Below are 26,802 nucleotides of genomic sequence, written 5' to 3'. Positions count from 1 at the left end.
GGCACGGTGTAGCGCTACCAAGGCTAATTCTAAACAAGCTAGTTTGGGTTCCAAAAAAAACAGCTGTGGCAAATAAGTCCATGCAGAGTCCATGTTGTTGCAATTGGATTGCTTTTGACACAAAAAGCTATTTAGTTTGGAACTATGGTCACTACCTCTATACTGGTCTGAAGTATGGAGTGCACGCATACACCTGGAAAAAGCATTATACCCTGAAGTCCAGGCCAAATTCTAACTGCTATTTCTTTTTTACTGAATGTAAAAAAGCAATTATGCCTGGATAAAGCAATATATGAGTGCAATATGTTTCTCATAGTGATAACTACAATAAATTAGGCAAAAGACGTATGATGTCTTAAGGCTTATAATACTAGGGTGTAGGTAGAACAAAAGATTTTTGGTACCAGGGACACATGCTAAGGACAAAACCATAAAGCTAGTCTTTCCTATGGCTGGCACTGGGTAACCAAAAGAATCTCCCCAGCAAACAGCGCGCAGAGAAGGAAATCTTCCAGGACTTCACAACACAGGGGACATGCAAAGACTTTCCCAGAATGGATGAGGACTGCAGAAGCTTGTTTGTGCCCTAACGTGTGCCTGCTGGCATGGGAGGAATTCAGATTACTTGGGCATAGATTCCCTGGAAAGTGGTAGTGATCAGGATATTATTTCATCAATGTCATTTTCCCTTTCAACAAAGCTTAAGTTCCACGAGGCCTAGCTGCTACCATGTCCTTTAAATTAAACAAAACCCGCTTTAAATAAATACGACCTGGAATGTAAGAGCTGCAAATAATATTAGCTTTACCTGATGCCGAATTAATATTTTCATCTGTATCCTTGCCCTTCAGAGCATACCCTTTGATGACTTGCCTATGTCAGAAGCAGATGATATCTAGTGAACAATTTATAGCAGTAGGAGCATTAATGTTGGCAGGCAGAGCTGCTGCAGCTCTCAGCTCTAACACTGCACGGACAACCTTTTCCCAGCTGTGTTTGAACAGAGAAATATTCTTATTTATTACATTACAACTTCTGTTGTGGCTGTGCACGCTATGAGGCGTTACCCTCTTTCTTAATTTGAAATTTGAGTTCAGGTGTGCTTATGGTCAGACTCGCAATCACAGATGTCAAACCTCTACCCTGTATTTCAGAGGATACTACAGGTCTACATTTTGCTCAGTCTTTTTGAAGTGATTGGATTATATTAAAACTGAGCTCCACAGTTTTGAAGGTGGGCACGTTCATAAAATGTCTGCAAAAACACTGGGAATAAGACGACTTCAGAGGTGCCCTAACCATGAACAGCAGTTTCCAAGACTTTGGAAGACTTCTGCGTAAGACATGAATATCCATTCTCCTGTGATTTATGATACACTAGAACCTTGTAAGACATCACTCGCTTCTAAACACTTTTGTGGCTAGTTACAAAATTACTTTAGTTTTTACTGCTTGTTTCAAGACAACCATTCAGTACATTTTTGTTCTGTAAGTGTCTCCACTTGTAACTGCCTTAAGTAATAGTTCAACATCAGCTACATGTTTGGAGTAGAAGGATAATGAAGCTAAAGCTATTTAAAATAAATTTCTGAATTGCTGAGGGGAAAATACAGACAGTAGGTTTCACTCCAGAAACACACTGAATTACATCATTTAAGCATCTGATCCAGATGCCTTTCTTTTTTTTACCAATTAAACTCTGTTGAGCTATACCAGAGGAGGTCAGACCCACCATATTTTGAAATTCAAAAAGAACAATATGCATTTGATGGAGACCAGCTACATTGGAGGGCGCATCAGTGCTACTAGGATAAGGTAGACTTCCATTTAAACTTTGTAGGGATGAAATCCATTCTTCTCAAGGAAGAGCTGTACAAGGCAGATAAAAAATAGTTTTTAATAGGATTTTAGTGGTATTTTGAGGTTTGTGCTGGTTCCCTGCATGAGTGACTTTTATTTTATAGATATTAAAACTCGATAATGGTTCAGGGAAAGGATATCTTCCATCTATTTTAGCCAGTAAACCTGGAAAACTACTCCAGCTGAACATTTTGTCTAGCTGAAACTGCAATTGGGTAACCTGAACACATACTGCCTTCTGAGACTGCAATGGCTAAACATACACAAGGTACAAAAGGAAGGAGGAAATGCAGTACATTGCTATGTAAAAATACCATACCCTTCCTTCCAGTATGTGTCCAGCACCTCACTGACAGCTTTTGTGGGCAGCTAACATATAGTAGAGAGGACTGGCATTAATAAACTTAAAATCTATTACAGTTCACTGGCCTTAGTTATCTTTCTTAGTACTAATAACCTGCACTGGCAATGTGTAACAGCTCAAAATTACTAGATAAAGCTTGTATGTTGCCCAGTGTTCAGTGTAGCATACATATCCCTTCACTGCAGTCCAAGAAGAAAGGAGTTAGTGATAGATGCTAGCTGGGAGGGAGAAGGGAGGAATGTATAGAGCAGAGGAAAGCTTTTGGTTCAGATAGTGCTAAACATATGATATGCCTAGTTTTAATTGCGTAAGTGATCTCCTAAATGTCAATGTTTAATCAAAGCACTCGTACAAGTGCTTTGCTGAACTACAGCCCAAGTCCTGTAGCTGGAAGGGCAACAATTCATGCCTTAATTGCACAAAATCCGTTCCTAAGGAGGACCAAAATGATGGCCATGACATACACATATAGAAAGTCCGCAGAGGAATTTCAGTCATGGTCACAACTTTTGCCTGAAAACAGACGATTGGCAAAGGAGGTAGGTATGAGTCTTCTTTGGTAACCAAACAGGAGATAAAAAAGACTGTCAGTGTACAATGTGTGGTAATTTATAAAGCTATTCGAGCAGTAGCTGCTAGATTACGAATTACCAAACTGGCAGCTTCCAGTCTCCTCCTCTTATTTTTCTGCCTTGCATATCAGGTTTCTTATAAGAAATGGTAAAATGTCAATATTAAATTTAGAGTCTCAAGCCTAGAAACAGGCTGGCAAAAAAAAAGCTGATGAGAGACCTGTGAACTTCCTTAGCCGTATTCCAGTTTAAACTTCAGCGCATCTCCCCCAGTTCATTTTCTAGAGACGGTGACCCTGTAAACAGCGGGTGCTTTTTGAGCTTTTCAACTCTGGAAGCTTCTTAAGGACGTGGAGCTTGTGTCAGACAGACAGAGAGACAGTTCCAGCTATGTGCAAGCACCAGCCAAGTTGTTTAGCCATGTCACTGGGAATGAGTGACTGCCAAAGGAAAGCTGCAATCTGAGCTCATGTGGGAACTGGATATAAAAGGAAACAGCCCTTTCCCGGTTCCCACCTCCCACAGGTTTCCAACCTCTCTACTATTCACATGCCCTTCCCTTCAGCTGATATACTATGCTGACAACTACAGCAGTAGACATCAAACCCAAAAATCATCAGTATAGCATTTCAAGAGACACAAACAAAAAAAAAAAAAAAAGAAAAAGGCAGAAAGAAATATGAAAACCTAGGGAAAGGGAAAGGTGTGGGGAAGACATTTCTTCTGCACTTTTATTCACTCATTTTGGCTCCAGAATCTTTCTTAGACACAGTTCCCCTTCAGCAGGAGCAGTGTCCCAAAGTCTCTTTCAAAAACAAATTCATTAATTTCTAGTGTAAAGAATATACCTTATTTTGTGCAAATGCAATATCCACTTTTTCCTTCTTCAGGGAATATACATGGCATATACTTTTTCAAATAGATAAAAATCTATTGAGAGATATTTTAGATGCAAATGTTATACACGTAGTAAAAACTGGCATGCAAGCAAGCCAATATTAACCGGAATTCTCTGTATCTCGAGTTGCTTTCAAGAATAAGGTGGTCAACACAGACTAGAAGAAATTCAATGTTTTTTTCTCACAGTCAGACTCAGGCTGCCCTGGGCTCTTCATCTGGACATCAGCTAACTTACCCAACTGATCCTAGCAGAAAGAGGCACACGTTAAATGAGACACCTACCGCTGTCGACCCCGAGGATGTGGCTACAAAGACTTTGATCACCATCTTGACAGCGATAAAAATGAATCAGCAGAACACGCCTGCTATCGACAAGTCACCAGAGCCCGGAGGCGAATCCAGGCATGCAGCAGCGCCTGGGCTAACCTGGATCCTAAATGATTCCCCCCACAGCTATCTGCCAGCTTTGGCCTCTCCCACTCCCTGGGGTCCCGGGTTTCCCCACTCCATTGGCTCTTAGGTATTTCGGGACCAGGGGCCAGCAGAGGATTGGTTAGTAAGAGGATCCATAGCAGGGGACTTGCACCTGCCCCTGGCCTTATGGCATTAGATTGACGGGGTGGCAGTCCATAAAAGGCAAAGGAGAGTAGTGCACCAATGAGGCAGGGCTGGAGAAATGTTTGGGAGAGGGGGAAGGGAGAAGGGAGGCAGGAGAGGGAACTCGGTGCTGGGGGAGATCAAACAACTGTAATGTTTAAGGTCACGTTGATGCTGTCACAGCTACCCCCTGCATAATAGGGCTCACCCCCGTTCCCTGACCACAGTCAAGTGGCTTCAGAGTCGCAGCTGCAAATTTCACTTTAAAAAGTGTGTGGAGGGATAAGCCTATGTGCAGAAGCAGTGATAGCACAGATCATATTGAAATAAGCCTCAGTTACCAGCGCTGGCAGCTTTCAAAAGCTCCGATCACGATCCAAACTGCATAGCTCAGGCACTTCTCTGAAAGAAGTGTCCGTACGTTTTCTACAACTAGGGAGGGTGATTTCGCTGATTCCATGTGTCCAGAACCTAATATTGGATTTTCTCCCTCTTTCTGCATGACCAGCAACAATTCCCAGGGTGCATGGTATAAGAGAGGTCCAGGATTCTTGGTAAAAATTATTCCGTTCCTCTGTGTCGTCAAGGATGCTCTTTTTCCATCTGGCTGTTGCCTTCTGTCCCAGAGACGGTCACAGTTCAGTGCCTGCCTGTGCATATTTGTTTAAGGTGGTCTTTGAGTGTGAGAGGTATTTTAAGAATGTTAACTGTTATCAGATTGCCTTCAAATTTGAAGGGCCAAGTTCATTTCTGTCCCAAGTGAGCAAAATGCCACAGAGTTCAGTGAAACTGAACCTATGTCAGAACTGAAACTGGCCTAGGCTCTGCAAGGTGTTTACACACATAGTAAATGTTAAGACCGAACATCACAGTGTCCACTCCTGAAAATACTTAAACTGGAACGTAGCGCTTTCTAAGAGCAACTAGACAGAGCTGAATGTACAACAGTAATGCTGATCTGATAATAAGCTTTTTGTCTGTTTGAACTATTATATGAAATGGAAAATGCAGTATTGAACTACTATATGGAACTAGTATACTGCTGGAAATGCAGCATTCAGTGAATTGAACAGGGATCCTGAAAAACCTCACTGGAAACTAAAAATAACAGTAGGGATACTTTGCACAGTTTACTATGGCTCACTATCTGCCATTTCTTCTTCTGTGAGGCAATAGGAGGTCCAGCAAAAAGAAAAGTCAGATAAATTCATGTATTTTTGCCATTTTTTCCCTGTAAAACAAAATAAGTAAGTTAGTCTGAAAACATAAATTCATGCCAAAAATTTATTCTATTTGCTTGTTTCTCAGGAGAATTGGTATATAAGTATGTACCACTCTGAATTCAACAAAAATGACTAGCCATTTGGAAAATACTCTTTCCCAATCAGTTGATTCGTATGCTAACGCTCTGAAGAATTGTAAGCAAAGGATGCTGCAGCCATTTACCTCGAAGCACACTGGTAACCGTTACAAAGTACAGCAACACTAAAAATTAACACGCAGAGTGGTAAATATTTTCACAGGCAAACCCTTTTGGTCAGGACTGGGACAAAATCGCCCAACAATACTTTCTCTTGTTCTGTTTTAAACCTGACACTCCTATTGAGTACATAGGGTGAAAACAGGCCGTGGCTCCAAGCCCCGTCCGCAGGCATCTTGGCAAGGTAAGGATTTTAGAGCACGATTCTCGATGTGAAATAAAAAAAAACCCACAGTTTCAGTTGTTATGATTTCTATGGGATTTTTCCTCTTAGTTCTTCCCCGCTACCCCTACCCCTACCCCCGAAGGAAAAGGTTTTAGGCAGATCTGCACAACTAATTCCCCATCGCCTGGAGGTGGCCTCTGCCCCCCCCCCCCCCGGCCTGCGTGGCCGACGCCCAACGGTCGTGGCGCAGGTCTGGCGAAAAAACCCCGCGACCAACGGCGCGACCCGCACAAGCCGCGTTCGGGGTGGCGGCCCCGCTCCCAGGGGGCTAGAGAAATGCGGGGTGGAGGGAAGGGAAGACAAGTAGTGTTTCGTTGTTAAAAATAAAGCAAAATGTAGGTATACGCAGCCTACTAGGTGTGTGGCGGGGGGGGGGGCGCTACGCCGCGCTGAGGGCGACTACGACTCCCAGGGTGCCCCGCGGCCGCGGCCTGTCCCCATGGCAACGGCGACGGGCCCGCACCCCGCTGGCCGAGGAGGCCGGTAATGGCGGCGGCGGCGGCTGGGGGCAGGCAGCGAAAGAGGCGCTTCGGAGGGGAGGGCAGGGGTGGAGGAGGTTTCCTCGGGAGCCCCTGCGGGGAGGCTGACCCCACCGGCGCACTGGGGACGGGGCAGCAGAGCGAGCAGACAGGCCGGGAGGCCAGGTGTGGGGCAGCCCTGTGCGTGTGAGGGAGGTGCGGGAGCTCTGGCTTGCGTGGTCCGGGCAGAGCAGTTGTTTGGGCCCGTTGAGGGAGCTCAGTGACCAGTCTGGGGGCCCTGGCTTTGCCGTGGCCCTTCCTGCGTGAGAGGTGGTGGCTGAGGCCTGGCCCATCCCGGCCCCCTCAGCGCCCCGCGGGGCCCGGGCTCGGCCCTCAGTTGTGGGGCTGAGGGACGACTGCAGCCTCCCGGCCGGGGGAGTCACGACTGCTTTCTCCCACCCCCATCCCCACTTCCCACTTACCCTCTTGCTGCTTTCTAGCTGTAATTAATTCTTCGCCATGGCAGTTTTGAAGGGTTTGGATGCTTGAAATGGCATTTTCGTCTTTGACAGATAGATTTACCCCCGCCCCCTTTTTTTGCCTCTCTTTCCTCAACACACATTGTCCTGGTTTTCTTAAGTTGAATTTTCCCTTCAGCTTCTGCTGCTTTTTTTCTTCATTCCTGCAGTAATATCTTTTGTCTCATTCTCCTGTTTCTTTTCCTCCTTTCTCTCCTTCTGTGTTTCTGTCTCCTCCTTTTCCATTTTCCTCTAATCTCTCAGCTTTTGAAGCTAAATAGGCTCAGCACACACTTCTCATTGAAATGAATGAAGGCAGTAGATTTAAGTTTAATTTAATTTAATTTGAGCTAATCTTATTTGAACACAATTTGGCCAGAAAATGATGGTAGTGCCAGATCGCATTTAAACAGAAATACGCATCTATGTACCAGCCTGGCTTTTGACTTATCCTCCTTTTAAAACATGGGTTCCCATCTCTTACGGATTCCAGCAGTGGCTCAAATTTACTAGGACCTGGGCACTCCTCACTTTTCCACTAAGAACAGCTGTTCATATGAGGGAATGAAGAGGAAGAAAACTCTTTTTGATTTGACTTGAAACGTTTTGTGGAAACCTAAATTTCACTTTTTCCTTTTCTTTTGGAGTTACGTGATTCTTTCCACTTTCCCCTTTAATATAAACTGAAGTCAATTCAAAATTAAATGCCATCTCAGGGCAAAAATGTTAACAAAATAGTTAAAATATTTTAGAGATTTTTTCAGGTTTTTCGGTTTAAGCTACTTTTTAAATTCTGCCTGAATTCAACAACCATTTTGACCTCCCTCTTATTCCTTTTGCATACTTGCTATTCCCCCCAAAACAAAAAAGTATAGAAAATACTTTGGTATTTTGTTATAAATTTATGTTATTTTTTTTTAAAGTTCAGCAGTTAGGACTATTCATTTTGTTTGATAATTAGACTCCTGAGAGAAGACAGCTCCAAGGAAAGCAGCAATGTTGCTTGGAACCTGATCATACAAAATAAGATCATCACCAAACCCCATTTCTGACAGCAACAGTACATTACAGGTGGTGTTTTCAGCGTTATGTGGATGCCTAAAGATGTAGATAAATGTCTTCTGGCATTTTCAAGGGAAACATATATTGAGTATACTTAATAAACTGTGAAGAAATTGCTATCATTAAGCAAAAATAAAGTTGGACGTCTTCCAACTATGGTATCTGTTTGCATTGAAACAGTAGCATCTTGTAAATCTTTAGAAAGCATATGCCAGTATTATAGTAAATTCTGAGATAAAAGGTATTTCATATTGCAATTCTTTCTGGAAACAAACTTACCCGCTAATTATAGATCACATAATTATTTTTAGTGGATTAAAGACTAATGACTGTATGTTTTGGAATGTAACTTAGTATTTTTGTAGTGTAGTTTAGCATAGTTTAGTTGCTGTTTAGAATAGCAACTGTTCAGTATTGTTTATGTTAATTTTTCTGTGTGATCAACTCACGTTCTGATTCCTGATAGGTTACAGATGTCAATTTTTAAGTCTTCTACGAGCAATGTAATGATGAACTCAGATCACTGTTTCCTCCATATTTTAGTAGAAGAAGATAGTAAGTCAGGAAGTGGCACAAAAAGCAGGGGTGCTAATGATTCCCCAAAGACAAATAAAAGTATCAAAAGCAGTAGCTGTGGCAACAGTAATGATTGTAAGCAATGCAGCAGAGAATATGGAAGTGAAAATTCTCATGCTAACTATTCTGAGGACTTCATCAGTGACTGCTCAGAAACAGCAAGAAGGAGCAATAATTTAAAACTATCAGGAACTGAAGAGAAGAAATCACAGAAGAAGAAAAAAAAGAAAAAAGGGCAGCATATCGTCCCCCCAAAAGGTAAAAAGGTAATTTATTTTCTGGTAGTAGTAAAGTGAGACTCTCCTGAGAAATACAGCTGTTTGTTTTCTTTGGCCTTTTAAAAAGTAGTTAGACAGGTTTGGGAAACAGTTTTTCAGTGCAGAAAACATGAACAATAAATCCTGTTTCAAAAACAGGAGAGTGGGGAGAAGAGAGGCAGAGAATCTCTGTATGTTATCCCATGATACTCCGTGATCCACGAGGCAGGATGTTTACCTGCAATGTATGAACGCTTTTGCAAGCCTTATTCCTCATTACTGAATCTGAGGACTTGAAAATATCACTTCCTCTGTTTTTGGTCATGCATTGCATGAAGTATCTGAGAAGCCTTTCCTGAGGGAAAGTTACTCAAAAATGATATGTTTGCACAAAAGTGTCAGTTTTGACAAAAAAGCCGTATATTTTGGCCAGCTTAGTTATGGTATGTTATACAAAATTAAATTTATGCTTCAGTGGAATGACCATATAACACAAATATATTCCCTTTATGGAAATGCTAGCAATGAAGAATCCTTTCATTTGTGCATTTTTTCGTATTTAGACATATCCTTTCTTAAATCCCACCATGCCAAGTCAAAAAATGACTAAAAGCAGTGACCCGTTTCCTCTGAAGCTTCACAATTTCGTCTAGATCCACAGCATCTTAAAAGATACAAATCTACCAAAAAAGAGTAAACACTGATTCTCCATGGTATTGCCTAAGTTTTATGCGAGTGTCAAGAAGTTATCCTGGCATGAAACCACAGGACCGGAAAGAGTAACCAAATATTTTTATTTGTTTAGCAGAAAATATCATTATTGCCTACTAGCCTTTTTCGGTACTCGGAATGGTTGATTTTGGTTGTTCATGGCAACTTGACATGGTCAGTCTCCCAGAAACAAACTTATAAGCAGCATTTACATCCTGTATGACGTGGTATTAGATTTTACAATATTTTGTCAGCTTTTGCAGGAAGGTGCTTTTCCATTTAGTTTACATCTTTTCATTCTGTTGTGGCAAAAAAAAAATTAGCAATGTAACCATTGTTCATATTTTGCAAATATGTACATGACCAGATTCATGGTCATATTGTAGTCTTTCTGCAATGGAAATGAATTCTGTAATTCATATGACAGAGAATATGTGGGAGGAATATTTGTTTTGGTTTTTACATCTGATCAGGTTTTTTTCACAGCACCTGTTAATTTTCCTCATTCCAGAAGGACTCGATCATCTCTGACTTTGATTGACTGCGGTAATTTCTTCTCTGTTTATGTGAATCTGTACGATATTTTCCCTTAATCCATTTAAAGCATAGGTAAAAAAATAAACTACCCTGCCCAAATCGCAGTTTCTCTTCCTTGTCATTCCTAATCTCAGGTTCTTTCTATCCTTTCCTTTTCTATCACCTTGAATTTGATAACCTTATTCTCCCCCTTATAGCTTTATATGAGTTAAGTCCTATCTGCTTGCCCACACTTTGTCTTCTGTCAGTACGGTTGTCAGAAGAAAGACCATCAGGTTTGTATCCTGAAACAGCGGAGTATATCAGATGTTTAGGGAGTAAGAACAAAGTATAGATAGGGTGTGTTCCCTTGCATGGCTTCCAAACTTCTCGCCATTATCATATATACATTATTCTTCCTGACCACCATCGTAATTTCCTTATCGTCCCCTTATCTTTGGGTCTTACTCCATGCAGTCCGATGGCGTAAGGCTTCTCAGCTTTGTCAGGTAAGCAGCTTTGACGTTTGGTGCCTCCGAAATCAGGTATTGGTGTCGGGGCCAAGGCAGGAACAGCAAGCCCTATCCAGAGAAGGGAAAGAGAAGAGCTGGACAGAAAGCTGTGGAGAATAGGAAGACTGGTCCAAGCTGACACTAGCGGGAAAGGGAAAAGGTAGGAGGAGGTACTGCTGGAGGAAGCAGCCATTTGCTTTGCAGAAGCCACTACTTCACGCATCTCTATTCTTCTGAAAAACACTCTTTGCATAGCTTTCCAGCATTCTGGTAGTGGAAGCAGTGAGGCCATGGCTTTATGCTGCGTTAAGCAGTCTCCGACTTTTCTTGCCACTGATTTGATGTTACTTCTGTTCTGCAATTGCGTTTCCTAGTTAGGGCCCGCTCTTGTCGATAGTTCCTATACAGATTACCCATTGAATCAAACAGAAATGCTTAAAAACATCTGCCTCTCATCTTTATGTGGTTTTTTGTTTTGTTTTGTTTTTGCTTTTTAGGTTAGGACCTTGCCTGCTTTATTGTTAGAATATTATGTGATATATAAATAATCCTAATAATCTTCTAGCAAAATGCTGCCTGAAATGTCTTGAGAGCTATTGTGAAATTATTTGCCTGAAAAGGGGGAAAACACTCAGATAAACAGTCTTGACTATTTTCAAATTCTAATTATGTGCTAGGAAAGGGAAATGAGAGTAACGCCCTTAGAATGCTTGGCCTTAAAGATTTTTTTTTTTAATTACTGTATAAAAACAGTGTAGGCAAATGTATAACTATTCAGTAGTTATGAGCACATATATAAAGGTAAAAAGCTTAGTTCAATTCAAAGATGACTTGGAAGTTCTAGGAAGCTGATAAGAATTCTAAGCTGCAGAGAAATTTAAACATTTACTATTTACACATTTACTATTGTGATCACTTTGTTTTTTTGACTACTTGCAGGTCTATAGATTACTAGGTTTCCTCTTACATCGGACAATGAATGTCCCTATTTAACATCCAGGTCCTTGTTTGCTAAAGCCTGTGGGAATCTTTTCCGGATGAAATAATTTGCTTCATCAGTCCCCAGTTCACAGGTGTATGGATTTATCTTTGAAATATTTGAATATTGGAGTCTTAATATGGATTTGGGGCCTTTTGTCAAATACAGCACACTTCAAGTAGCTTGGATGAGCAGCATTTGAGCTTTTATGAACAATAAAAATGCATAGTGGTTTTGTTGTCTCCGATGACAGAGTATCATTTTGCTTTGGCCTGAATGCAGGAGGGAAGAAATTGCCACCTAAGAAGATGCAACATAAGAATACTTCATTTTTAAGCCTGCAGAATAATACGATTTCCCAGAAAAAAAATGCAGTGGCTCAGCGAATATCATCAGCAAAACTTCAGAAAATCAGGGAGCTGAAAAATGAACTATTTGATTTACAACACAAGCTGGAAGCATCAAACTTAGAAAACCAGATTCTGAAAGAGCTTCAGTGTCGGCACTTGAAAGCAATAGGTAGATATGAGAATTCAGAAAATAACTTGCCTGATCTTTTGGCGAGACATTATACTGAGGTAAGAACTTTAAGGAAACTCCTGAGGATGTCTCAGGAGGAAGAACGAAATACATCCAGGAAGCTCAGAAAAGTTGAAGCAGAACTGCTAAAAAATAAAGATGCTTTGCAGGCATTGCGTAAACTCTCAGAAGACAAGGGTCTTGCAGAAAGAGATGAGCTTAATCACAGATTATCAGTCCTTACGGAAAAAATAGAAGACAATAATAAGAGAATACAGGTAATATGTGCATACCATTGTGTTTGCGGAACAATAATAAGAGAATTTCTTTGCGCGAAGAGTGGAGAATTTTTAGCTGTTTCTTATCAAATGGATGCTTCTGATTCAGTCCTGTAGCATTGAACATTCTTTTCAATCCGGTGCTGTCCAGAACATCTGGACAGCTAGGTCAGAAGCACATGTACTTTTTCTTAGACCAAAAAAAAAGGGAAATACAGACAGCTAAATTCAGACTCTCTTTTGAAAGCTTTTTATGTAAAGAGGTCCCAGTGAGAAGCTGTAAAAAGCTTGCAAGATCAGATGCCCAACTTATAATTTTAGTAACTATAATTTCAGTGCATAGTATAATATTTTCTGGGTTCTGATGACAAAGAACTTGCTGAAGTACCTAGTATTCATTCACGCTAAGCCTCCTCATGCTGCCACAGTTAATAGATCTCCTTGTGAATAGAAATGATGTCTTAAAATCTCTCCAAGACGATTGGATTCATTAAGGCATCCGAAATGTAATGTAGAGACTTATTTTTCATGTTTAAATGCTAAATATACATTATTTTTTGTTTAGTAAAATTAGGTTTGAAACCAGTTTTTGTTCATTTTTAGAGTAAATTTTGGGATACTTCATTAACATGTCATACATTTCAAAGGAATATAATTAGAATCTTTTCATTGTTTAGCATGCTTATTTTTTAAATCTGATAAGAATTGAAATTCTTGAAGAGTCGTGCTGAGTACTTCCATATTTTAAAACATGTAATTTTTTTAAGGTCCTTGAAAAACAGCTGAAGTTGAACAATAGCACCTTTAGTCGTCAGTTGGCAGATGAGAATAAAAGAGCTGTTGAAGCTGGAATAATTACAAAGCACTTGCAAATGGAAATTAACTCTCTTCACCAAAAAATTAAGGTATTCAAGATTTTAAATAGGTTTCTGTTCCTACAAGAGCGTTCAAGTATTTAATGTATTTAATTTTAGGTATTGCTATTCCCTCATTTATATTATTTAGTAATGGAACATTTGTTTCCTAGTGGAGTTTGTAGCCTACAAAAAAGTCAGAATGCAAAATGATGAAATTATTGTAGGTTCTATTTGTCAAAAGCTAATATGGTTCATTAACTAATCAGAGCGGAGATTAATCTATCACAATTTGAATGAGGAATCCCCACCAACTTGTTACTTCTTTGACATATGTAGATCAATATATTCATGTTGTTAACTTTTTAGGAATTCTCTTTCAAGAACACTTTTAATCGAAATGACCCAAATATTACAGTCGGAAAAACTAAATTTTAATTAAAAAAACTTATGTAAATGTTTCAATAGCTTTTTTTTTTTTTTTAATTCCAGCGTGGTTTTTAAACAAATATTTTTTCAAGTTCATCTCTCACTGTAATACTTGTAAACCAAACATAGCACTATACTACTAAATGAAAAGCTAGAAGTAACACTGAATGGAAATAAAAAGCAAAACTGGATCAATTATTATGTCATATGAGTAATTCATAAGAAAAACAGTACACATTCCAGAAAACATGAACATTCTTGTAGTTTTAAAAAAGCGAAACTATATTTGAAACACAGTTAAAATATACTTTTTATTGCACTATGAAGTGACTGATCCATCAGTTGCTCCCTCTACAGAACTTCTCCTTATGTTATGAGGATGTTGCTAGGGGGAGTCTTTCCAGTCATTGTCAGGGTAGAGTGGGCAACTCCTGAGGGTGCATGGAGATTTGCATTTCTGTACAGAGGCACTGTTTGTCCCTCTTAGCTCTATGTCAGGGGCAGAAACTTTCCTCCTGATCTTTGGCAGCATCACTGGGAACAAGGATTGCCCAGCTGCAAAAGCCCCGTGAACTGCTGGGAAAGGAAGAAGGTACAGCAGTCCACCCAGGCCGTGCATCAGAGACCCTTCAACAGCACTTGCAGTATTAATACCCTACCGCAGAGTTTAACCTCCTACATGAACACACCTGGCAAAGGGGAATAATTAAAGTCCCAGGAACACTAATGTAAAGCTGTTTTGAAATGAGAATTATTTTAAACTGAAGTTCCCCTCTTAACACTTGTCTGGAATATTTCCATTTCATGTTATCCAGACAGTTGTCTGTGTCCCATTCTGTTAATGCTATCTTTAGATTCACAAAACCTTCAATTTTTTATTACAAACAAGAGCAGATATACTTACTAATACTATTTCTGTACCAGAACAGTTTATTCTTTTATGTGCATATTTTTGGGCACCCAGCTGTTCAGGCCCTTCAAGGTATTCAGACACAATCTCTACTGAAACCAACCTGTATCTATCTCCAATTTAAATGTAGCTCCTATTTTCCACACTAAGAAGAACTGATACAGTGAGAGTGTTACTGAAATTCCTCTTCTGGGTTTAAGATGCATTTCAGCGTGGAAACAGAAGGCTTGCAAAATAGATTTGTAAAGTGTGCCCCTGAAGTTTGTCACCTACCGAGTAGTTGTAAACCAGAACAGTGTATGTAGTAAACAAAGTCCCTTGGTAAGTAAAACAACCATGGAAGTGAAGCCAAAAGTACTCTGAACAGAACAGCAAAGAAAAACAAATTAAAAAATCGTTAGAGAAGGCTTCCTCTTCTGAACACCACGCCATGAAAAGGATCATGCAGGTGTACAGGTGCGCTCTTAGCCTTGGAAGAGGGAGATTTCTGAGTTGGCCCATGAAAGATGATTGACGCCCATTGACGTAAATGACAGAGTTGCCACATGGCTTGATGCAAAGCAAAATTGTTGACAGTTGTCTCCCAGCATGGGAAAATTAAGTTGGTAGAAAGTAATTATTAACACGTATTTCAAGTTTAATAGTGTTTATTTCTTCCTAGGAAAAGGAACGAGAACTGTGTATAAGAAATATATATGCAAATCGGATGCTTAAAATTCCAAAGGACAAAGGAGATTCAGTACCTCATGAAAAAAGTTCATGTATGTTCATTTTCTTTTGTTGTTCAGTTATGTGAAAGTTGCTTTGTTTTATAACGGTGATAAATATTCCAAAATAAAAGTCAAAACGGCACTTTTATAGAGGCTAAAAATATTCCGGCACATACAATTTAAAGACGACAACTGCTTGGTTCTTTGCTCATTTATTTTACAAATACAAATACCTGGCCCATTTTTAATATTTAATCCAACCTTCATCATGAATAGTGTTTAGTCTACATATGGTTTTAGTATAATAATGATGACACCGAAGCAGTGTTGCTGTTTTGAGTATCTATTTATTTGCAGCAAGAGCTGTTTGCTGATGCTGATTTGATTTTTAACAGGGAGAAGTCACCAGTCCATATACCTTTTGTAGACTAATTTTTGTGCAGCCTATCCTCCTTGACTTGGCCAGCAGAAGTGGCCATCCTAGGACTGGAACTCCCACAACGTGGCTTACTAAATCAAGGCCCCTCCCAAACAACCCTACTGTAGCAAGTTACCAGTTTTAGTACAGCACTTTTATATGAACAAAAATAATGGATTTAGTTGGGTCTTTAAAATCTGTTTTCTCATCTTTAAAATCCTTAGCCCCTCTAACTTATAAATAGCAGAATGCTTAAGTGTCCATTACTGAAGTTTCTGCAACTTTTATTTTGTTGGGGGAAAAGGAGAGAAGGTGTTTTCAGATGCCGTGTTTTGAAAGTTTAAAGGCCAGCCTGATGGTCATACTGTCAGCTTGTCTGAGGGAAGACAGTGCTTATCCTTTGTAGTCGTTTGGTTACATAGGGTAAATGAATTCTAATGGACAACCAGAGATTATAATAACCCAATTATTACATATCTGTCTTCTCAATTATTTCTATCGATAGAATTAATATTATTTAGAATAATTTTGTAGAGTAATAGAATAACAGAATAGGCTAGAATAGAATAGAATAATAGTTAATTTATCAACAGGAGGAAAGAGCTCTTCAGCAGAGATTATTTCTTTCACATGGATGCTCAGAGAGGTATCAGAGAGACATGCTTATCATATACAATCGTGTTTATCAACTATTTGAAGAGTAAATACCTCGTGTGGGATTCAGTTGCCTAATTATAGGCAGCCAGTGCCATCTGAGATGTCCTAGCATATTCTGCCTTGCCCTATAGTTGTTCCAGAAGGACACAGGTGGCCCATAGGTCCTGTGTTATATTGGCAAGCCTCGCATGGATACGTTAAATACTCTACGGCATCTCAAATAATAGCATTAGGTGCCTGTGTTCAGACCAATGAATCCACCCCTTGAGACTGAGCTAAAAACAATTACAGATCGTACAACACAACAACTGTTATGTTGTCCATATGCTCACTATATTCAGCAGGGACAAAACGTTGAAGAATATAATGTTCCTGAAGCATTTATAAACGTCTAATAGATTGTCATATGCCTCAGATGTTGTATCTAGATTTTACTAACAAAGTTGTTTTATACAGAAACTGACAAATAAACTTCAAATACTTTACCAACACCAAAAGTAACATTTTGCCTCCTATACCAGAACACAGACCTTCTGTCGATATTCTAAAGGAGAGCTTCCTACAAAAAATGCTGTATCACTTAATTTTGGATGATGATTTGAACATTCACTTTCCTGAGTTACACTCCTCTTTAAAACTAGTCAAATGCTCCTGCTTCTAAACTGAAGGAGAAATTGGCACTTTCTTCATATGGAACAGAAGCGCACTTAAAATTTATTTACTGGCAAACATAACTTCTGAAAATATTGTACTTGCCCACAGAATTCTTAGAGCTATCATATCAGTGCAAAGTTTTCTTGTAGTCAGTTGTTTACTTCTTCCCTGTTTTTTTTTTAAATTTTACACAGGTGTGGACTTGTACAATATTGCTATTCAAATTACAGTATTTAAGCCACCGATTATTATTTAAGTAAGTTCTTTTTTTCTTTAAGCAAGATAAAGGAGCTCAGTTGGAGAGAGACCTGATATATTCTGTAATGGGATAACGTGAAAAGGTCCTGGCAAAGTTCTGTGATCTTTTGGTATTGTTGGCCAATAAGGGTTTCATTCACTGCCAGTTTATGGAAACAGATGATTTAGAAATCTAAAACTGGATTTTTTTTTTTCCTTTTCACCTATTGACTTGAATTTTCCTGTAACAGACTAAGAAAGAGCTACTTTTTTAAAAAAGTACTACTTTCTTTCTGTTCTGCATTTGTAAACATTTTTACCCAGCAGGAAAGAAAAAAAGAACTGTGGGGTTGCATTTTTTACCACCTCGCTAAACAGCTGAAGGTAGGCTTAGCATAGGCGAAACATAGGCACATAAATAAAATTAATTGCTTGAGCAAATCCAGGAAATGAATTTCATAAACTCTCCGTTAGAGGAAAGCTTGCTCAGTTGTGGGAAGATTAGGCCACACGGGCTCATCTAGAGGTACAGCTCCCCCTAGTTCTTAATCGAAGGAATGCTCAACAGATTTCTATTGAAAAGGCATTTGAATTAACTTGTTAACTGGTTCAAAAGGAAGACTAATTTGCTCCACAACATCAGTGCCATTCCAAGTCTAGTTATCAACATCCCTACTACCACCAAGCAGCAAACACTTAAAGATGATCATTTAGTGGGTAGTCTTCCTCTGATTTCAGAGAACAAAATTGGGAACAAGGGTGAAGCTTGATGTAGGTAAGATCACATTTTTGCTTCTGTGTTATCAACTTTCTTAGCTACTGTCTTTATGTGAAAATTATTCTAGTGGGATGAAAAGAACAATGCAGGCATCTCTTTTAAAATCCCATTCAGCCACTCCCTTGGAATCTTTCAAATAGCCTAAATATTTCAAATAGTTTTAAATGTTTCCTCTGAAGAGTCTGGTTCTGCAAAGCCTTACATAAATGCTTAACTCTGAGCAAGGTTAGTAATCAAGTCGGAAGGCATAAAAGCTAGCAAACTTATTATCCTTTGTAGGATCAGAATTCAGGAACCTGAAAGCTGAGGCCCCATACCAAACCGCTCTAGGGCAAGTTTGGATTAGAATGTTAGCATGCAAATTAAGCAAATACGTGCTGCAGGGTATAGACACCTTTGTCTGACTTCATATGTTACATCTGCACTGGACTTCATTGTAGATCTGACATTAAGGATTTACGGATTAAAATGCTGAGAACTGCAGGTAGCAGAATTCGCAACCTTTATTAATAAAAAGTCCAAAAATGCTTAGGCAATGAAGTTTTAATACATTTTGGACATGGCAGTCACAACACATCTGTCTCAAACTCAGCAATATTTTGTTTGTTAGTTATTTCCCTACTTTTCTTTATTAGCTGAGATGATACTCCTGCAACAAAGGCACTGATAATTATTTAGAATGTGGGATGCATTATGGGACTGTCATTCACTGATATACACTTAAAGCTAAGTTTAAGTCTCATAACCTAAGGCATTAACTAACATAACCTGAAGGTGGAGTCTTACTCTATTTATGTTCCAGTTTCAGCATTTATAAACCAGGCAGAATTTCCTTATTAAAGTGCATTACGACATGCAGAAAAAAGATAGGCTTAAATCCTAGACCAAAGGCTAGTATTAGTCATCAGAGATATCTTTTGCTTCTACCAACAGTATAGTTCCAGAAACTACTCTGTGTAGTGTATGTACTGTAATGATTGTCCTTTTTCAACAGGTCTTAGTTTAAACAAATCAGTACAAGTAGACAAACAGAGTTTTAGATCACTACTGCTGTCACAATACCAAAACAAGGAAACAGAAAAAAGTCCCATTCAGTTATCAAAGGTATGAAAGATCTAGATTCAGTCTCTTGTCAAACTTTCAACTAAGTTGTTTGTTATTCTGTAAGTTTCAATACTATACCTGAATAGCCCGATTTGTCGCCTTGCCTTTCTGTGGTTTACATTTGTTCGAATATAATTATTGTAAATGTTACAGAAAACATGTAGGACAAAAGTTGCCATGCAAAGTAAGAACATAATAGTAACAGAAATGAGTAATCTGCAATTATGTACTTTTAAAAGCTACTAAACAAATATTTTTCCTTTCCTTTTAATTATCAATTAAGAAGGAAGAGCATTCAGAAGATAAAAATCAAAAAGTTAAAGCCAGCGAAGCACACATAGATGCCCAATGTGAAGTAGAAAAGCAACGAACCAAGAAAATCTCCAAGCTGGAAACTTTTAACAGAACATGTAGAGGTATATTTTAACATTTTTTTTCTCAGAAACTGATTCGATCTTGTCAAAAGTTGAATGAACTGCTGATACTGATAATTTATATGGATTTGACGGCCATTAGCTGGCATCTGACAAACAGTAACTAGTTCAACAACAAAATAATAATACAGTAGGAGTCGCTGAAATCCAGCTACTGGTGGCACTACCACAGTGAGAGCAGACAAGCTCCACAGTACCAGGCATCTTCATACTGCTGTACTGCTAAAAGCAATTCTAAAACGTGTTCCAGTTATATTAGTAAAATTCAGTGCTTTATCTAAAAGTACACTTTAGTTAATGGCTACTTGGTAAATCCCACACTAATCAAATAGTGTTCTCAAATTATCGGTCGTGAATCTTCATCATACCGAATATCAATGGACGTTTCTGTCTAGGGCTTGGGTTTGATTAAGCATGCCCAGAGGCTGATCTAGATCTCCTTTTTTTGCTTATCTATAAAGCCTTGATCGTCTCAACCATATATGCCCTCAAACCTTCTCTATCCTAAAGGTGCTGCAGAATTTAATTATGGTCTCTGACCAATACCATTGCTTTTTTCCCTGAAGGGACATATCTAGCAACACACACGCACAAAATTGAACTGTTGGGCAAAGTAAGTGTATGAAAACTGTTGTGGAACCCCACAACAAGACCAGATGTTTTAGCTAAGCCCCTGGCTGTAGAATTTTCTGGCTAAGAAAGTGAAGACCTAAATCTGTTGCTGAGAAAGGAGAAGGAGTTCTTCATGGGCTGGAAGTATCTCCTCATTACAGTAAGCACTGTAAATATACTTTCTGTAAACCTTAGCCATTGATTGTGTTCTCATGTAAAGGTAATAGCTTTATTTTGAAGAGATTCTGTAAGAGAGAAGTAAGAAGTAGCCAATACATCTATTCCGTTAGTCTGAGTTTTGTCTTTCTAAGAGTATTTGTTACTATTTTCATTATAGTAAGGCTTACATATTCAACCAAGATCCAAATGCCATCATGCTAAATACTTCACGTATGAGGTGAGACTTTATGTGACCTAAAGGTCACACATTCAATTTAGACAAAAGCAGGAGGGGAGAGACAGAAGTGAAGCAGGTTGTTAAGGTCACTTGCTAGATCAGTAACAAGAGCTGGAAATCTGGAATGTGTTAACTTCTGTATTTTGTACTTGATGTTTTCAGCCTGCAGCCTTTCCAGAGCCCACCCTTTGACCCCTCTAGATAACTGAAGTCACCATTTGTCTTTGAAATCCCCTTTTAAAACTGATGATAGGAAACACAGGTCTTCTGATTCTGCCTTTGGAACTCCCTCCTCCGTTCTGTTTGCCAGAATCTCTTCAGGCTTTCTCCAGTTACTGCTATTAGACATAAGTCCTGTGTAGTTATTTTCATTACTGTGACTTCATACTTATCCTTTAATTCTAGAATTTGTTCTCATTTTGGAAGTACTCTTTGATTCTCTCCAAAACACAGAAACTTATTACAGTTTTTCCCCTGCAGTAAACAAATGTATTTACTGTAGGCATTCAGTATACATATACTTTTTTATTAAAAAGCAGAACCAACTTTATTAATAGGTTAGAGAGCTGTAACATATTCTGCCCCATGCCACAATCAAGTGATTTGTCAACTAAGCGAAAGAAAATCATAAGAAAACTTAAACTTTATGTTTAGGTTCCATTGAAAAGCAAAAGGATGACAATTATTTTGATCTCCTGTGGTTTGCCTGTTACTTGGTACGTGACTTTTCTGGCCTTATATTTAGCCTGTAAGATACAATGAGGTATGCACTACTGATTATAAAAAATATCTGCATGTTTATTCACAGCATAAAACTAAACATCATGAAAAAGTCAAAATAAAGATACCTACCTAGATTCAATGGCACAATGCTCATGTTTAAATCTTGGCCCATCCTGCTATGTTTATTAGTAAATAGCACTGTCATAACCCTCAAGACTGAAGAGTCATCAACAAAAACTTTAGCTTTGAAATAAGAAAGTAAAACTTGCTTTCATTAATGCTTCATGATTTTCTAGGAACCTAGACAATATAAGACAATTTCTAAAAACCACAATATTTGATTTTAGAATTTTTAAGGGAAGGCAAACCAGTGACGGAAGAATACACGCGTTTGGAATATATGAAACAAGAGGAAAAAAAGAGAGAAGAGCAAAAGAGGAAAGCTAAACTGCTTAAACAGGAGCTGAAAGAAATGATGAAAGCTGAACAGACTCCTCTGAATGACATTGTAAAAAAGAACAGTCAAGAAGGAGATGCAGTGGAAGAACGTGAAAAAGAACAAAAGCCAGACAAACAGCTAAATAGCAGTGGGAGGGAAGACAGTAAGCCTGTAACTCCTACACAAAGCAACAAAACACCCATTAGACTGAGAAAACAATACATATTCTCAGAAGCCACTGAAAATTTGCATCAGGGGCTTCCTGCCTCAGGTACAAAATTCAGAACAGGTAGCCTTTGCAACCATAGACATGCATTTCAGGACTGCAGTGAAATAGCCGAATCAAAAGTGAAAAACTCATTTGGACTATATGAACCGTCTTTCGGTAAAGTTACCAGAACAAGGCAGAAGGACAGTTTGGTTGAAGCAGAAGGCTCCACTCCTATGACATTCACTGAAAGGAAAAACAGTCTTATGAAAGAACTCTTTGGACCAAGCTGTGTTTTAAAAGACAACCATTCCAATAACACCATGACAGAAGCAGAGAGAGAGAAGTGAAAGGATGCAAGATTACGAAAGCCGAATTTCAAAACACCACTACTAGCTTAAAATGTGGAGAGTCTAACACCAATGAAATCATTATGAACAACCTCACGAGAACACACAAAATAATAATTTCACTCAATATTCAAGTATATTAACTTGAATGTAACTTATCTTTAATCTTTTGAGATACGGAATGTTTTCAACGCTTACTGAAACATGTTTTACTTACAAATGTTTTTACCTTCATAAAACACATTATATGTTACATGCATCGAGAATTGTTTCTTCAGTGATTCTTCAAATACGATACATCATCCAATCACTTGTCTCAGAAGAACATTTGTGGGAGGATCATAATGCATCTTACTAACTAAGACCACCTTAACATGACATTTTAAACTGTTACCGGGGATGTCTGAGGTAGTCCTTTTAGGGTAATTTTTCAGTTTTGGAATCCTCTCTGCAGTTGAATTTTGATTATTTGCCAGCTCCTTATGGAGAGATACCTGATTTCACACTGTTCGTTATTTGATTACTACCAAAAATGCACTAAATAAAATTATTTTCTTCACTTCTGCAATGACTTCCAGAATTCACACAGAATAAAAATAATTTGATACTGCATTGTTTTCACTAGCATTATAAAACTCTGAAGCTGCATTCTTTTCCACTGTTAGAAATGATCAAATCAATTTGCCTGGTAGTATCCACAGCTGACATCCAAAGATGAATGTACAAGTGAAAACTACTGTTTTGAAGCAGTCAGGCATATCCAGTTCTCAAAGAGTCTTTAAAATACCCTGTGCTTAAGGTTGTCTACGTGAGGGTAGAAGGATTACTTGTTTTGTGCCTCATAGTAATTCGAGAAACATCAAAAATTTGTTAAAAAGCAGATTAAAAAAACCTATGGCATTTTTATTAAATTTAAAAAGGCAACAACATTTAAAGAACAACTTCCAAAAAAAATTATTCCCTAAAAGACGACGATTAAGATATTTTGATCTGAACCTACTTGCAGTGTATTTCTCTTCCAAATCTTAAAGATTTTTTTCCTTGAAGTAGTGATTAAGCTGTACAGTGGTCAGATTTCAAAGAGGAACAATTTAGTGCAATCAGAAGAGCAGGTATTTTTCCTAGCGTATTTACTGATGTCCCCAAGTTCAGAGCAAACAAATACACATAATCCAACACTCACGTCTGTACTGACTATATGACCAAAAGCCTCTTTGCCCTTACCCAAGTGTTTCTAGAGCAGCCAACAGACCACATTTGATTACCCTATGCTAAGAGTGGCTAAACAGCGAATAGCATTCTGAAGATTTTAAGCAGTACTGCTTTTCTTAACCTCACCATGTTAAACTCTGTAACAAACTAAACGACAGTACTATTAGCCACATCTTAAAATTCAAAAATGCGTCAATGTTGTAGTTAAATAATCCATCCTGAATACTTCAAAAATAATAATAAAAAAATCTAAATATGAGGCCTGTTGATTTCAACTGTATCTTCTTAGGCAAAAAAATAGTTATTTTTAGGAAAACTGTAATTAACCTTTAAAAAAAACATGGATTAGAAAAACTGAGATGGGTTGAAAACTTTTATTTCATGAATAAAAACACAATTATACATAGCAGACTCAATCCCTACATTTTTTTGTTGTTGATACATAATGCATTCATTTTCACATTGGCTAAACGTAATCCCTAATATAAAAACAAATTTTAGTCTTTAAGTTAACATTTGAGAAAAAACATTTCATGCACATATGTACACAGAGAAAAAAAACATATCATGACCTTTTGAATTAATTTCTAAAGGTAGTGTTAATTATGGAAGGGCGTTGGCCCATCCCTGCAGGAACACAAAAGACATGAATATAACATAACTAACGTGGTTCCACTGTACAGAGCGGGAAGCTGACCCAGAAGCCCCAAAGGCCAGCAAAAAACAGAAGGGTGTTGGTAAGAACTTTGTTCAGGCCCATGTCCCCCGCCCCTCCCCCCCCCCCCCCCCCAAAAAAAAAAGTTGTGGATCAATAACTTTACAAAACCACTGGTTTGTCTTATAGGACAGCAGTGATGGGTTGCAGATACCACTGTACCATGGGAGATGCACTGTTCAACAGGCATAGTACTAGGTAGAAATCTGTTCTCTAAACTCAAAATAATCATGGCTGTTTCCTGTAGCTAAATATAAAAAGAAGGATGTACTCGAAAACCAAAAGATTGTTTTCCTCTCTCCTTCTTTGTACAGTTGTTACCATTCCTTACTACTTTAGATACTTAAATCGCTACTTTGCCTTTTTTCATTATACGCTATTCTGGGCTATCTGAAACTCTCATTAATAAATATATATTGCAGCCATAGGAATGTATCCTCTGAAGGATGGAGGATCCTGTGGAGGATTTCCACTGCTATTACTTTATTCTTCTAAAATGAGGCTTGATAAGGCTGGTCAGATCTTTTCTCCCAGAATGTGGAAGGAAATAGTTTCAGTGATATTCACTCAGTTTGGGAAGGGGAAAAAAAAAAAAAAATATCACAGAAGGAAAGGTCAGTTTTCAGTAAAAGCAGGACAAAATTTAAGCAGTCAATGAATTTTAAAAGACAGGGCAGAAAAAGTAATCGGCTATTGCGTATTTGGCAACTGACAGAATCTGAAGAGGCAACAAGCTGATTCTGCATATTGTATCAATCATGCATTTTCTAAGATAGTCTAAGAATTCCCCACATTCTAGTGTAAAAAAGCAAGGAGGTAATTCATTCTGTTTTACATTAAGCCAACCAAACCACCTGCCTCTAGCCTCTAGTCCCACCTGTCACCAAATACAATCCCACCTTTGGGTGAAATTGTCATGTTATACAGCAAAGAAGCAATAAAGCTCCAAAAGGAATTCCTAATGCCAGTACATTTCCAACTTAAAGGCATAAAAATCCAGCATTTTTAAACCTTGGTGAATATGCCGTGACAAAGATTTAAGGTTATGCCATAAATCACTTATCAAAATAGGCAAAAAATGTGGTTTTAAAAATAGCAATGCTATTCTTCAAAAACTGGTGATTATGAACCAGAAAAACAAACCAAGGATAGATAATATAAATGAAAAAGAACACTGACAGATATCCAACTGAAGTTACAGAAATTAGCTCAGATTTGGTCTTTCACAAGAGACAGCTGTTCCCCATTTTTAGGCTGTGATAATGCAAACGTAGTTGAGGACTCCATGGATTACTGAGATTCCTTCAGCTGAAAGGATGAAGCATGATAGCTACAACTTTATTGCAAACCACAAGCCAACATGTAATTCCAACACCGCCTGAAAGAGACATAAAACACAATGTAAGTCATGGCATCAACAACCCTAAGTACACCAGCTTTTGAGAACAACTTTGGAAGTTTCAAAAGCAAAACTTAGATTCATGAAGTCAAGGAGAACAAAACGTGTTTCTTTCCAGACAAAAATGTTTCTCTTCAAGGGATGACAGTTATGCCCATGGTAGTTCTGAGAAAACCTGAAGATTATCTGGAAAAGAGAATACTGAACCTCAGGAACGAGGGGCGCTCAACCTACAACTTCTAAAAACATTCACCTGATGGAAAATGACAGGGTTGCTACAGTTAAACATATGGCAAGTAACAAAATACTCTGGTAAAACCTGAATCTCTGAATTTAAGAGAGGTAAAGAGAAAAATTTCCTCAAAAATTTAAATCACAGTTTTAAGAGTTTTAAATCCATACTTGCTCCCCACACAGCAATAGGGAAAAACGCTAGAGACCTTCACTACTAATCCAGATCCCTTGTACCGCTATTTTAAATGGTCCTGTCATTCAAACTAGTGGTGTAGAAATTTGTATTCGTATGATAGAATAAAGGGTATGACCTGATTGTAATACAGCAGGAAAGCTGAGGTACAATGAAGAATGATTAAGAAAAATGCAATAAACCTTTAAAGAACATTGTTTGCAAGTTCTTGTCCTATTAATGGAAAGTAGGAAAGAAATCCATAAGTTATCAGGAAATAGCTACCTATTTGCTTTAAGAGTGGGGTTTGCTTGCCAGATATAAGGACCATGATGCTTTTAGACACTGAGCTGTCATTCAGATTGATCATGCAAAACAGGAAATAAACAGAGGTCAAAACTTCAGATTTCTGTTTTATGCTTATGCCAGGTATAGTTACAGTCTTTTAAAAAAATAAATACAACAAAAAAATATCCATAGCATAGAGGTGAAGAAATCATCTTTTTGGCGATTTTTTTTTTTTCCAATGCTTTGTTGTTCTCAGCTGCATTACCTAGAATAATTTTCAAAAGCAATCTCTTTAATGTGATTATCAACCAAGACAACAAAGGAGATTTGAAGGCAAAGAGGGATGTGAAGCATTTTAAAGCCATTAAAATACTATTTAAATAAATGTCTTGCAAGGACTGTTCCTCCACCCCACACAGAAATAGACTTGTCTTGGTCAGCAATCAGACTAGATAGGAACAATTCTTTAAATAGCTACTAAAA

General features: G+C 38.3%; 2 protein-coding genes across 7 annotated transcripts in view; one reads left to right on the top strand and one right to left on the bottom strand.

Moving 5' to 3' along the window:
* LOC104147143 (SH3 domain-binding glutamic acid-rich protein) overlaps positions 1-26,802 on the bottom strand; it is a 56,866-nt gene that overhangs the window by 24,815 nt on the left and 5,249 nt on the right. The gene's annotated exons all lie outside the window — the stretch shown is intronic.
* LCA5L (lebercilin LCA5 like) lies at positions 6,439-25,397 on the top strand. 6 transcript variants are annotated; one of them, XM_068914126.1, is made up of 9 exons: positions 6,439-6,482; positions 7,937-8,046; positions 8,504-8,871; positions 11,871-12,385; positions 13,153-13,290; positions 15,240-15,339; positions 19,027-19,136; positions 19,420-19,552; positions 21,650-25,397. In XM_068914126.1, exons 3-9 carry the CDS (start codon positions 8,511-8,513, stop codon positions 22,297-22,299), a joined length of 2,007 nt encoding a protein of 668 aa, XP_068770227.1. In that variant the 5' UTR covers positions 6,439-6,482; positions 7,937-8,046; positions 8,504-8,510; the 3' UTR covers positions 22,300-25,397. The 6 variants fall into 6 exon arrangements, with proteins under 6 accessions (XP_068770227.1, XP_068770211.1, XP_068770219.1 ...); XM_068914110.1 differs by lacking the exon at positions 7,937-8,046 and adding an exon at positions 10,068-10,127 and having other exon boundaries at positions 6,451-6,482; XM_068914118.1 differs by having other exon boundaries at positions 6,466-6,643.

Source organism: Struthio camelus, chromosome 1 (genome assembly GCF_040807025.1).
Source record: "Struthio camelus isolate bStrCam1 chromosome 1, bStrCam1.hap1, whole genome shotgun sequence".
Classification (NCBI taxonomy): domain Eukaryota; kingdom Metazoa; phylum Chordata; class Aves; order Struthioniformes; family Struthionidae; genus Struthio; species Struthio camelus.
This window is presented reverse-complemented; position numbering and strand designations above follow the sequence as displayed.